Source organism: Carettochelys insculpta, chromosome 8, assembly GCF_033958435.1.
Source record: "Carettochelys insculpta isolate YL-2023 chromosome 8, ASM3395843v1, whole genome shotgun sequence".
Lineage (NCBI taxonomy): Eukaryota > Metazoa > Chordata > Testudines > Carettochelyidae > Carettochelys > Carettochelys insculpta.
This window is the reverse complement of record NC_134144.1, coordinates 16,304,576-16,318,704: the sequence shown is the minus strand read 5'-3', so window position 1 is coordinate 16,318,704 and position 14,129 is coordinate 16,304,576. Positions and strand designations below refer to the sequence as shown.

General features: G+C 42.8%; 1 protein-coding gene across 4 annotated transcripts in view; it reads right to left on the bottom strand.

The window, feature by feature from the left end:
• ANKRD44 (ankyrin repeat domain 44) overlaps positions 1 to 14,129 on the bottom strand; it is a 209,311-nt gene that overhangs the window by 58,236 nt on the left and 136,946 nt on the right. For all 4 annotated transcript variants that reach the window (XM_075000784.1, XM_075000785.1, XM_075000782.1 and 1 more), the window contains exons 15-16: positions 9,593 to 9,676; positions 7,381 to 7,492 (exon numbers count right to left, since the gene is read on the bottom strand). In XM_075000784.1, the coding sequence (XP_074856885.1) occupies positions 7,381 to 7,492; positions 9,593 to 9,676 (196 nt within the window). The remainder of the gene's footprint in view (positions 1 to 7,380; positions 7,493 to 9,592; positions 9,677 to 14,129) is intronic.

Below are 14,129 nucleotides of genomic sequence, written 5' to 3'. Positions count from 1 at the left end.
GAGGACAGAGGGATATCTCAGGGCAGTGAGGAACAGCTGAGCTGGGAAGCAGCCAAAGAAGGGCTGCTACAAATCAATGAGAGCCAGCTGAGCCCCCTTGAGGCTGCCCTAGGACCGTTTAAAAGGCCTCCCTTCCAGGGAACAAGGGGAAAAGGACGTTGGAGTGGTGAGAACAGAGAAGAGAGTGAGTCAGAAAGCAGAGGAAGAGCTTCAGAGGTGCCAGAGACAGCAGGGGAAAGGAAGAGTCCCTACAAGGAGAGTATGGGGACCTCCTTCTACCCAGGCCACTGGGGCAGGGTGGGAACCTACCCCCCAGCCCTTTCAGCCCAGGGACCTTGGGGCAAACTGCAGCTAGATTATGAGCGGCCCAGGCTACCCGCAAGATGTTAAGGAGGGCAAAGAGTTTGGAGCCCAGGAGCGAGGCTGACTCTATCACACTGTAAAAATGGTATCTTAGTTACCACAAAACAACTGTATTTATCTCTGGGAGGTGGGGTGTGAAGAAAAAATTAAAACTAAAATTTCTACATATATCACACTAATATCTCCTCTCTTGGGAGCAGACAGGTCTTGGAATACTCCCAGGTGCATCTGGACAAACATCTGAGTCACCAGCAGATCTGGAAAGAGACCTTTTGAATACTTATCCAAGCAAAACTTGAGGCTTACTCATCACTAATAATTAATGCCTAGCCCCTGTGATGGATGGTTGATTGTTGATAAGAGATATGTAAAATACACATTAACCACATGAGATCTTCCTGGGTTACATTTTAGCTCCTTCCCATGCCAGGTTTACACTGTATGGTTAAAATGTTTTTTCTGAATGCAAGAGCGCTCTCTCACACTTCAACAGCACACTTGATTTAAATGAAAGAGACAGCAAGAGAGATGCCGCTTCTATTAGATGTGATTTTTCAGACCAATGATGCTCTCATCCCATTTTCAACTGCAGTACAGTTGCATTAATTCACGTTCTGCCTCAGCCAAAATATAGAATTCATTTGCAGATAGGGAAAACTGAATAATAAAACTAAAGAATAATTAATTCTTATGGCCAGTCAAAACATTTCACTTCTGCAGAAGGTCATTTATTTTACATTTGCTAAACGTACATAAAATCAAAAGGGTTTAAAACTGGCCTTCCAGATATCACTGTTATGTGAAATTACAGTTTAAGTGTCACATTTTGCATGGCAACTCAGGTGTTACCTTAATAGGCCAGTTCACTGAAATATATGTGGTTTTAAAAAACACCATGAACTGAGTGATGTTAATCTCACCATGATGCCAAAATATTAGCTAATACCTTCTTCACTCACTCACACACACACTTCCTTGAGCTGGAAGGGACCTTGGGAGGTCATCTAGTCCAGTCCTCTGCCCTGTTGGCAGGACCAAGCACTGTTCCTGGCATCTATTTGCCCCAATCCCTAAATGGCCTCCTGAAGGATTGAAGTCACAAGCCCAGATTTAGCAGGCCAGTACTCAAACCACTGAACTATCCCGCCCCTCAATAACTGCCTTCATCCTGGTTACTGAATACTAAAGCAATCAGTCCAGATTTAAACATACATGTAGAGAAGGAAGTTATTTTTAGCAGAAGGAAAGTAAATGTGTGTCAGTATTTCCCATTTATTCAAATGTGTCTGTCTACCAGTCTCTCATGAAGGGCTGGTTACAGACGGGAGATAATTCAGGTATTCCCTCTCATCCCCATTGGTTTAGCTGAATGATGTCATCCACTGCTGTACAGATATTTCATGAATATCCCAGATGACATAGGTGTCATTAGGTACAAAAGCCACCTGAAACTATTTCAGAACATGATAGTATCATGGTGGGTGACCGCATAAGCTTTATCTGACTGAACCAAAAGATTTGCCTTTTCACTATGAATTCATTTCTCTCTTACCTACCCGCATTCACACACAGCACTCGGTTTACTCCAGCTGGTGTGGGACAATCTGTGCTTTCCAACTCTGTGCCCTGTGGGGAGATAGATCCTTCACACAGGATGAAGAATTCATCACAAAGGATGGACAGGTAACATTTCCGTACCACCCTTCCTCAAAGGTTCGACTAGGGGGAGGCAGCTTTAATTCATGACGGCACCAGTTAGCACATCCTACTTTGGGGAGTGTTGGCTCTGTATGGGCCCCTGGAAGAAAGGAGATTGTCACGCCTTAATATGCCCCAAGGGTTTCTGCTCCACACAGAGATGTACTTTCCAGTCTCAAGAGCCCTGCTTTATGCTGGGAGAAATTAACATTTATTAAAGCACATACTCACACCATCACATGTGCAACGCACATTTTAATTCTAATGTTGGACATTTTATTAAAATCACCTTTCTGTTTATTATGTGAATAATGAGGGGCCAAATGTCAGAGTACTGAAGATCTGCTTTGAGGACAGAATCTGTCCCTCTGTTACATATGGGGCACCTCAGCCATACAGAAAAGCATAACTCTGAGCAGAAATTAACTTTAATTATTCTGATGAATCTGGAATGGTTTATTTAATCTTAGTGAGAGCTGAAGTGCACCTTTGTTCCCAGGATAGGCTCCACAATGTATAACAAGGCAGCCAAAAAGCCATCATATTCCATGGACGATTGATCCTTTCCCATTTGAAAATCATGAGTTTATTTTTAATACTGATAATAATCAGATGCTTAAGAAAACATGCATCAGTTCTCTTAACTAATTTATCTCCATTTTATATTGTATCTTCCTCTTGATATCTTTTAATTCAGAAGTGACTAATTATTTGAAATGGTTTTTTTAAGATACAGTTTAGATCAGAAACCACCATAAAACAGAAAAAAAATGAATATTAGCTTTGTAAAGTTTCAAGTATTGCCAAATGCCTGAAGCAGACTTTCCTATGCATGAATCCACAGACTCAAATTTGGTGTTAATTAGAATTTAATGTTTCCAGCAACATTAACTAAGGAGTCCTGTGACAGGGATTAGGTAGTCTCCCCCCGACACACACCTATTATGGGTTCAGCCACACTGTTCTGTATCTTCTTCCCCACCCAGAACTCTGCCTCTCCCCATGGGAGAGTTCTACCCTGAGGGAATATATTTATATTTTCACCTATTTAGCAATGCCTTTGGCTTTGTAACTGCAGGGTCTGAGTAGTCTCCAATTCTCCTTCTGGTTTGCTAGAAGGTAATCACCTTTTTCTAAGGTTGCCTGATACTCCTCAGTCAGCTCATCATTTTCCCTCAAGGCCAGTAGCTCTGACACAACCATTTTTTCCTGGCATTCTTCTGTCAGAAAGGTCGGCCTTTCCCTCTTCTCCCCAGCGGTATCAAGTTCTGCCATAATTGTAGCATCCAACCTTACTGCAGCCTCCTGTTCACATGTGCTCACAGCTGATGTTTTCTGCTGCTTGACTTCTTCGGCCTAAGCCAACATCTGCTCTGCTTTACTCAGAGGAACTTTCAACTCATGACCCTCTCCTTCATTCTGTGCTGCAGTTCTTACTTGGCACCTGAGCCTCTCTGGCTCAAACTTCCAAATCCGTGTCACCGCCCCTTCCTGGGTTAGAGGAACAGTTTGTCTCCTGGAGCTGGTGCTTGTGCCAGCACACTGTAGCATTTCCCCAGCCTAAGGGGTGTTCATGGTACAGAATCCTTCTAGGCCTGTTCCTCCTCAAGCTTCTGTGTTGGGAATCTGCAGCATCCTCTTCCCCTTTGATCCATCTGGCCATGGATTACCTTCCTTATTCTGCAGGAATATTCCTTATTCTCAACTGTCTCTTCAGAGAGTGGAAGGTGCTCTCCTTTAATTGTGGAAAAGGATTTCATATGGTCTTGTTCCTCCTGACCCATCCTTCAGCATTCCTCTGATTCTGATGTGACCACTCCTGGAATCAGGTTGCCACCCTGAGCGTTCAAACTCTCTGTGTCATCATTTCCCACACTAGAAACAGGACTCTAGTGCACCCCTCTCCTGCTGTCCCACTGCTGTTCATCTTGCTGGGCTGTCCACAGCTCATCCTTGTTATCTGCTGATCCTGCAGAAGTTTTGAGAGGAGAACCTGCATGTGTTGCTGTCGCACCAGGTACTGCAATAGTTCCTCCATCTGGCTCTCCACCACTACGCTGTCATTGCTTCCCTGCTTGATGTGAAGGGGTTCAGAGACCCTGGTGACCACATTAATTTGTAGCAGTCTGGCCACTGTCTCCTCCTGAGCTGTCCCTCACACCCAACCTCTGAAGTTCCCTACCCCTGTTTTCTCCTTCACAGGGCTCCTTAAACTCCACTCAGTCAAAAGGAAAATTAAAATATTCCTCACTTGGGGTCCAATTTATTCCATTCTGAGGTATACACTCGTCCTCCAGCCATTAAGGAGAGAGCCATCTTGTTACAATTCCCCATTGTTACTTATGGTAGGGGAGACAGTTCCACTGGGCACTATTCTCAGTCACAGTTAGTCTAGGAAGAAGAAAAGATTTTCTTTTTCTCAGATGAATAAATGGCAGGTGATAGAACAAGCAGCAGCATTTTCTGGCTTACTCTTCCTTGTGTTACATGGAAAAGGAGGGTCTTGCAGTGCAAAAAATAGGGATGAAAATGAATAAAAATTAGGGGCTGATTTGTCTGCTGCAGTCAGCCATTAAAATAAAGGTTGTGGCTATGGTCAAAGCCTTAGGGTATGTCTACACTTCTGGGAAGACTGACACTCTGGAGGTTGATCTTCCAGGACTCAATTTAGCATGTCTAAAAGGGAAGTGCTAAATCAAATATTTGGGGCACCCATGTCAACCCCAGTACCCTTTGCAGCTGTGAGGAGTAAGATAAGTCAATAGGAGTCTTGCTGAGGGGATGGTGGAGAATGTTGATCTAAATTATCACAGCTGGAGTTGCATATCTTAGGTCAACTTTCTCCGCTAGAGTAGCCCGCCCTAAGACATACCTCTCTTAACGAGGGCATGCTAAATTATAACCAAACCATGCCAGGGTCTTCCACAACCCACTTGCTGCTGTGGCTTTTCATCTGAACCGTATAGGTTCATAGCACAGTCTCCTATCACATCTTGAAACATGAACATGGTACACAACACTGACACCAGTGATGATTTTACATTGGTTTCCTCTGCAGTCACAGCATGGGGGATGTGCTATGGCCACTGTGGTTTCACCAGAAACAGCACCAAGGAGGCTGCTATAACTTAGCCTACAGATTGCCTTAGGTATTTCACAATCCATTTTGGCCAGTGGAGCATCCAGAGATGGTCAAGATGCAAAGGTGGCACAAATCCCTCTTTGTCTTCTCCCCCTTACCTCCTGGAGAAAACCACAATGAGAGATCAGATAAACACTGGCTTTCCTTGAACATCTGTGCCATTTCAAAATGAAAGATCCATACAGGGACAGCTTCCCAACCAGGACACATGACATTGCTAGGAGGAAGCACCAAACAAGGGGAGCTTGGGAAGCTGTAACAAGAGATAGTGTCCGCTGCTTCATAGTTGCTCACAAATTAAGGGAGAGAAGTTAGTAAGGCTTAATGTTCCACCTAAAACTTGTACTTTGACCTTCCACAGGAAAATTTCAATTTAGAGCTTCCGTGTGTTTGTGACTTCAATGTAAATCATCAACACAATGTCTCATATGGCTACTGACATGGAGATAGCCATGTTAGTCTGTATTCTATCAAAACAAAAAAGCAGTCATGTAGCACTTTAAAGACGAATAAAATAGTTTATTAGAATATGAGCTTTCGTGGGACAGACCCACTTCTTCAGCTCATAGCCTTAATATAAATCACAGAGGTCCAACAATCAATTACCTGACCCATTATAAGGACTCTTTTACATACTTTGATGTTTTATCTAACTCTTAACTTCCCCAGCCTACACTCCTATGCCATCCCTCTGCTCTTCTGATTTGTCAACCTTGATAACAATTTTTGGACCTCTGTGCTTTATATATTGAGTCTGTTCTGGTATTGCTATGATCTGAAGAAGTGGGTCTGTCCCATGAGAGCTCATCACCTAATAAATTATTTGGTAGTCTTTAAAGTGCTACATGACTGCTTTTTTGTTTTCATATAGCTACTGTGGCTATTACTTTGCACGTTACAAAAAGTAGTCCTTGTATATTGTGCAGTCACTCCTTTTAATATGGAAATACTTCGTCCTGTTAAACAAACCAAGGGAGTTTAAAAAAAATACTGAAAAGGCACCAGATGCCTTCCTTTTACAAGGCTGGTTACATACAAAATTTCATTTCTCATCTTTAAGCCATTTTGATGTGATTAGAGCCTTGCAAACCATCCAACAATATTAATAGTCTTCATCATAGTGCAAGTATCAAGCACTTCAGCTAATCTGTACCACACTGTTCATTTTTACAATTCATAGCTTTTGATAATTCACACTTTGTAATTTTCTAGCAAATCTGCTTTTTTGCTGACAAGTTATTTTCTCTTCCTACCTGATACAGTTAAAGTTATGAAAATTAGGAAGTGTACTGTTGACATGGATTGAGATGACTATCATACTTTATTGCTATTATTGCATAACATGTAAGGAAAGGTATTACTTTTGTATGGTTGATAGTAATGAGTGTCACGCTACCATTACTCAGCTTCATATCCTTCAGTTAATGTGCTACCTATGATGAACAGCCATTTTAAAAAACATATTTAAGTACTGTTTTGACCAGCATCACAGCTCAGCAAAGCCATGCAACATTTAGGCTCTGATCCAGGGAAGCATGTGCTTAAGTTCCATTAATCTCATATGTTCAAGTGTTTTGTTGAACAGAGACTGGATTACTCACATTTTATAGCTGAGCAATGCTTAAGTACTGCTGAATTGGATCAATCACGTGCTACATGGTTAACACTATCTAAACATAAAGATCCAAACTCTGCCTCTATTCCTAAAGGCAAAGAAATTTCTAATCAGCGATAAACCCATTATGGTGTCACTGTACAGGAGAGAGAAGCTTTGGGTCTGTGTCTCCTACAGAGTCCTCCTCAGCATCTCTTTTCATAGCAATGTAAAACGACAGCTGACCAGTACGTTCATGACTTTATAGATGAGCTGTAACAACTAGCTTTGTCTCCCATGCCCTGGAAAATGGGAGAACCTCTCTGTTTCCCCCACTCCCCCAGCTGGCAGAGTTTTCCCACATGGGGACCATTTACTCTGTCATTGTGCTGGGATCATGAATTTGTCTCAAAAGGGCCATAACCGTGCCGAGTTCTGAATATTGGCTGTAATGGCCCTTCTACATTTCTTCATCAGCATGAACATGCATGGTGCTTGAAAACCAACAATTCTGTAGACTTCATAACATACCCATGAACATCATCTAAAAATGGAAGTCTTAGCACTGGCTGAGCTGACTCACCAGTTCCAAACACTGTCTATGGCCATAAGCAGCAGCATAGTGCACGGTGTTGTACCCTTCTTTGTCTTGGATTGATGGATTGGCATCATTCTGAAGCAGGAACTCTAGGCACCTGTGAAGAACAATGCAAATTAGAGCGTACCCTTGAACATAATCATCCGCATTGCAACTATGAGCAATACTAAAAGCTCTTTTCGAAAAGGATGACCATTAAATGTCACGTTTCATAGAGACTCTTATGCCACACTAGAGTTTTCTAGCCTTTTATCAAATATCACCCCACACACCCTCTTCCCCACATTCCCTCTCCACCAAACTTCTGTGAAGCACTATCTGCTAGCTTGCTTGACACTGTAACACTTGGTACCCCAAAGCCACACTGCCAGAACCCCACGAAGGGATTATAATAGGTTTTTATATTAAGTGTGTCACAGAAGGTATCAATGGAAAAGTTATGATTTGCTATTTGTTGCTATTACGTAGGGTGAGCATCTATTGCATATTAGGTGGGACGGTCCCATATATAGAAGGCCAAAAAGGCGTCCCTATTTAGTTTTCAGAAGGGACTAACTATCCCCCATTTGAGCCCTCCTCCCAGCTGACCTTTTCCACCAGCAGCTGTGCAGCTGCAGCCAGAGAGGACTCAGTCACTTCCCTGAGCCTCGGGGAAGCCGGGGGAGCGTGGGCAGCTGCCGCTTCACTGGAAGGACCGGCAGCTGCCGTTTCCCTGGGGCTCCCAGAGAGCACCAGCGGCTGCCACCTCCTTCCCAGCTCCCGAGGGGTTGATGGAGCCATGAGGAGCCACCCCTGTTTGGGACAGGGAGATATAGTTGCCCTATTGGTATGATTACCCTATTAGTACATGTGAATCATTTTTGTACCTGAAGTTGTGAGTGTTGATTATGTACTATTATTTCAAATGTGCCTCCTCCTGATGACGCTCACAAGGTAGTTTAAATCCAGTCTCACCAGCACATTGTGGATGACCCATTCAAAGTAATAGCCCATTAAGAAACACAGTAGGCCACTGAAGAACCTTATCTCCTACAGACACTTCAGCCATTAAATGGATAATGGCCGCTATGACTCATCAAAGCATGCAAGGCCATGTGACTAGGTCATGTCATACTGGACTCCATCTTGTGGCTGTACTTTCCCACAAACTGTGCCGGAGACTCTGGTTGGAACAATGAAGTTCCTCCACATAAAGGAAGCTATAAAAGAGGGAAGTGACATCATCACTTGTCCTCACTCCATGCATATATCAATGTCTCAAAATACCTTAAGAAAAAAGACCAGTTCAGTCTGAGGTGGGCTCAGGTGTGAAAGGAGAAATTCCAGCCTGTGCATGGAATACTGATGCGGTGTTAGCACAACTGGGTAAGATACTGCTTGATTCAAACCCTGTCTAATTTATAAGACTTAGATCATGATTTTGTTTTATTTCTGAGGCAATCTACTTTTATCTGTACACTTATTACTCATATGCACTAAGGTAATAAATCTGTTTTATATTTTACCTAAAAACATGTGGTTTGAGTGTAAGCCGTTGACAAATATTCCCTCAGTTTAAAAACAAAAAAAAACCACACCTTTGTATATTTTCTCTACACTGAGGGAGGGGCAGACTGGGTAATAAACTTACACTAGTCAGGCTTTTGACCAGGGCAGAATGGTACAGTTCTGGAGTCTTAGGCTGGGGAACTGGGGTGGGGGAGTAAAACCAGACTGGACTACCGTGGACTCTTCAGTGGTTTGCAGAAATATTTGTGTAACTTAGCCGGGTGTTCCTGACTGTAAATGTCTCTGTGAGTGCAGGAGAGGTCTGCAGTTTGTGACAGGACCACAGTGAGAGGGAGAGCCCAGGCTGGCGTGACAGAGGGCTCAGCAGCCCTCTGGTTATAGCTTGGTTATATTGCAGACATAGCTTTAGTGTATTGCATTTAAATAAAAATAGTACGTAATATTAAACAATTATTCGAGTATGAACGTAGAAAACATTTAGTTGAGAACTGCAACAAGCATGGAAACAGAACTAGAAAATAGATTAATAGATCAAAGAGCATTTTGCTCTGGTCAGTTTCCACTGGTTTCAGGCATCATTTGTAGGACAGCAATGAGTGAACAAGACGGGAGTGCAAACTGCAGCTGAGAGAAGCAGAGGAATTCTCTAAAAATGGAGTCTAGCAGCTGTAACGACATCAAAACTTACAATGCAGCTTCTTTTTCCTTCATCTCATTGGCTCTTTCAAGTTCTTCTGCATTTTCATGGGAGTTACCTAAAATATTCTTTCTTCTTAACATAAGGGACAAAAAAAAAATGCAACTCGTTACTTTTTTAAAATGTCATATCAGTGATTTTGGTGAACTGTACAACCCCCAGCCCAGTCTCTCCTCCAATCAAGGGATCACTTCTAGGCATTAGTGAAGTTAAATAAAAGGCCTAGCTAGCACACCAGCTAATCACTTTCCCAGATGGTGAATACACCTAAAATATACCAGGTCTTCATTCTGTATGTCAGCTTCAAAAGTAATCAGAACGTTTTGATTTCTATCAGAACCAGTTTGCTTATCACTTATGGAACTTTCTATTTCCCCATAGCTATTCCTTGCGCTCCAAGACTCTTCTTTGGAACCCTATGTTCTCAAGCACTAACTTGCTGTACTTGGCTGTTGACCAACGCATAGAACCCTGTGAAATGTTAACCATCACCACTAAATTGGCCTGTCTTAGCTTTGCCCTTGATGTGCAGCTGACAGCTCCAGTTCTGCTACAGTTCTAACACTATGACGACACTCCAGAAAGATTCTTTAGACATTTAAAGAGCTGAACAAATGTTCTGACTCTTGAGCCTATTTGAAAGTGCAGTGTCTTTGGCATCTTTGCATTAAAATGGTCAGTCAGCTGAGGATGCATAACAGTAGGTTAAACTTTGTAGTCATCCATTATTTATCTCTCAGAATTGCCAAGTACAGATCAAGCACCAAGAAAAACATTTCTGAACTGTTGCTAACCTTCACAAACATGTGTCTCAAAAACACAGTTTGGTCTACTAGGATTTTTTGCCAAACTAATCTGCCCATAACTGATTTCAGTCTCTATCCAACACACATACTGCAGACAGAATTATGAGCAATACAGAATGGTACATCTCTTCAAAACATTCAGGCCTCGTTTACATGGGCACCTAGCACAGTGTGGCTGCCGGCAGCGCTATGCTAATGAGGTTTCTAGAAATTGCAAATGGTTGACCATTTGCAAACTCATGCAGCTAATTAGCATAGGTGTGAGATTTCGCTGTCGGCAGAGGAGGCTGCCAGCAGTACGGAGGCTGTGTGGATGTGCCTCTGCCGGCTAAACCCTCCTCTGTCACCAGTCTCTTATGCCTGAAAAAAATTCAGATATAAGGGGCTGGTGACCAGGGGGGGATATTTGCCTCAGAAGTACATGTTGCGAAAATGTTAGAGGATGCCCATGCATTGGCCATGGACCCAAATAGTCCCAGCCTCACTTAAAAGCTGTATTTGCTAATCACATGCAGATCATCTCTATTAAATACGTAAGAGTCTAAGAGTGGTGCAGAGAGTGTCTGTATTGATCTGTAGGGGCACTATATTCAGATATCTCCATTGTCCAGTATGTGATCTACCCAGATCATTAAAATGCCTCTGAGTGCACTCACTGTAGGAATGGAAACACTTTACTGACAAGACGTTAAAACAACTGAATCTCTAGCAAAACTTAGTCTTTCTGAACTGGGATTCCTGCCTGCTCATTAACAGGCTGGATTCAAAGGAAAATTATCTTCAGTGGTCTTTGGACCTAAATAGCATGACCCCTGGAACTTTTCTAGCTATGACCTACAAAATGACATAGTTCTGCCCAAGTAGAAAAAAAATGGTCCTCTTCACCTTTAGCCTAAACAACCAGCCTCTCTGAACGCATCTCAAACCAGGGAGCAAAAGGAGGAAAACAAACATGAAATAATCATCAGGCATAAATTCAAGGTAAGGCCACAACCACATGGCATAATTCCACATCATACTAGTGCCAGATCAGCCAGGGGATCTTGAATGTTATTCATTCATATAAGTCAAGGGTCAGCAACCCCCAGCACGGGTGCCAAGAGTGGCATGTAAGCAGATTTTCATTGGCACGCGAGGTGAGGGCCCCTCCCCACCATGCAGCTGGGAGCTTGCTCAAAACCACACAGCCTGTGGATTAACAAAAAAAGTCTAGCTAATGCTACCAACCATCACCTAAACAGTAAAGCTCTGCATCTGAATGTATTTATTAATGAAGCTGTTGTAAGTAGGACTACTGGTGATTTTAAAAAGTATCACCAGCACTTGAACCATACATACAGGTCAAAAAAGTCAAATTTTGGCACTCCGTCTTGGAAGGGTTGCTAAGTGATACAGGGGCCACGAAAAGGACATTATAAGAGGACGAGATCACTCCCCAGGATGTTCAAATCCAGTGCTCCAGTTGGAACTAAGTTTGAAATGTGGTTTTATCTACGAAAAAAGACTAAGGGGGTAGAGAAGATGAATCCATGTATGCTGTGTCTCAGTGCATTCCATGTCAAATTTGCTCAGTGTTTTCTAACTTCAGCTCTTCCTGCAGTCTCCAAGAATCAGCAGTGTGTGCAGACTGTAAGTAACAGCAGTGGCAGGGTCAAACAACCTTACTAGTCTTGAGGTGAAGTGTGATGAATTTGTGATTGGGATTATATGAAAAGGCTGCCTGTAATTTAGAACTGGACTCAATGACAGAGGAAACCTCTTCGAGTCTTAAATTCCTTTGTTCTCCTCTCACAAGAATGGAATGGGGGTAGGATCAATTCCAAGCTCTAAGGCACCACCATATGAAACAGCAGCCAAGGAGAAAATATGCTGTGGAAGATAAAAATGGTATTTACTGTTATTGTTCGACTCAGAAGTCTTAGCAGGCTTAGGCCTTGACTGCTAGGATTGGCACCCAAGGAGATAAGAGGATTGAAGAGAAAGAGAAATGAGAATGATGCCAAGTTTCCTCTGAAAGAAGGGAGAGAAAACCCTAGGGCTTTAGTCATAGATCTAGTACCTAATTTTAATTGATTTTCTATAACCTCAGGGTCTCTATAGAACAAATAAAAAACATGAGACTCCACTTCTTACAGCAACCCAGACAATCTGAGCCATGAAACACTAGAAAGCATCAGGTTTGGTGCCAGAAAATGAGCAACAGCGCCAGACACCTCCTGCAGCATGTCTCACCCTTTAACTTCTTGAGAAAGGTTCACAGCGAAGGAAATGTTGACTCCATAAGAAGCAGTTATGTAGGTCAATCACAGCTGACAGTTTAATATCTTTTTGGATGTTCACCCACAAATGAGATAGTTTTCAAAATTGGACTAGTTTATGTGGGTCTCTATCCTTGGGGGTCTCTTCTGAAGGCATTGCCACCCTCCACTAACTACTGCAGAAACAGCCAGGGTGAAATGAGGGAAAAGCAATCATGCTAATATTTCGGGACTTGAGTTAATGAATCAGGATTTTTGTCACTGATAAAATTGGCTTATGTATCCTAAGCTTGGTCACAAGGACGTTTATAGGCAGGCACCGACTTGTCATGTTAGAGTTCCAGATTTCAGAAGAGGCCCAAAATCTGAAAAGTTGGCTGTGAACCAAGAGTTGCAGAAGAGGGGATAGCCACTCCTGATGGAAAGACAGACCTAGGAACTTCCAATGGCCTTCTCTCTACTCTGTCACATACTAGGGATGGATGTTCAGGAAGTGGAGTCCTTTGAAAACCCTGCAGCCTATGGCTTGGACCATATAGATCTAAGGGTAATGTTCACACACCTCCTATCAGTTTTCCTGCAGAGAACAGTTCTGCACTTTGCAATGACATTCCACAATACAGTCTACAGTGGGTATACGCAGAGGCCATTTCAGGAGAGAAATGAAGCTTTCAGAAGATGTTATACTGGTAATGGATAGCATGTCTAACAATTTTTTTTAACCAGACTTAAATGTATGAGAAACCAAAACAAGTGATTCCTTGGATCAGGAGAAAAGTGGCCAAGAAACAGAGAGAGAACTGAGCGCAGATATCAAAGAGAAAATGAATACATCTGACTTAGGATTTTAAATTCCAAAGAAGACCTAACACTATAAGCAAGGTGGTTTGGACTGTACAGTATGTCATATGGCAGAGACAACCAAATTGCATAGCAACCTGTGAATTAGAAATTGTACAGACTAACCAGAGATTTGAGAGAAGGGGAGACGTCATTAATGGAGCTGTTGCAGAAAGTTCCTTAAACCTCACTAGAATCAGGCTTTGTTTGCAATTGGCTTAAGAGCACAGTATAACACCTGCCCAGTTCTCCAGCTAATGGACCTCCAGTTCCCACAAGTACAGCGGTCTTTTCTGCCACTGGCTGTTCTCACTTTTCTTGCGTCTCCTGCTGAGTCCCCAGTTGTTTAGGGGCCTGTCACCCAGAATAGGTTCTGTTTCCTCCAGCCCAGGCAGTGACATTCACGAGGGGCCTCCTACTGGAGCTAGAAGTGCTGGGGGTGGTGCTGCATCCTCTGGCTTGAATAGGTTTCCACAATACACAGGGTTTAGAGTTTGGTTGAATACCTCTTATCACCCCCACAGGATACAATGATCCACCACGCACGGGCCAACTGCACCGCTAACAGCAAAAGTGTGGGTAGACTGGCAATAGCTTATCTTTGTTGTTATCGCCCATCTGGAA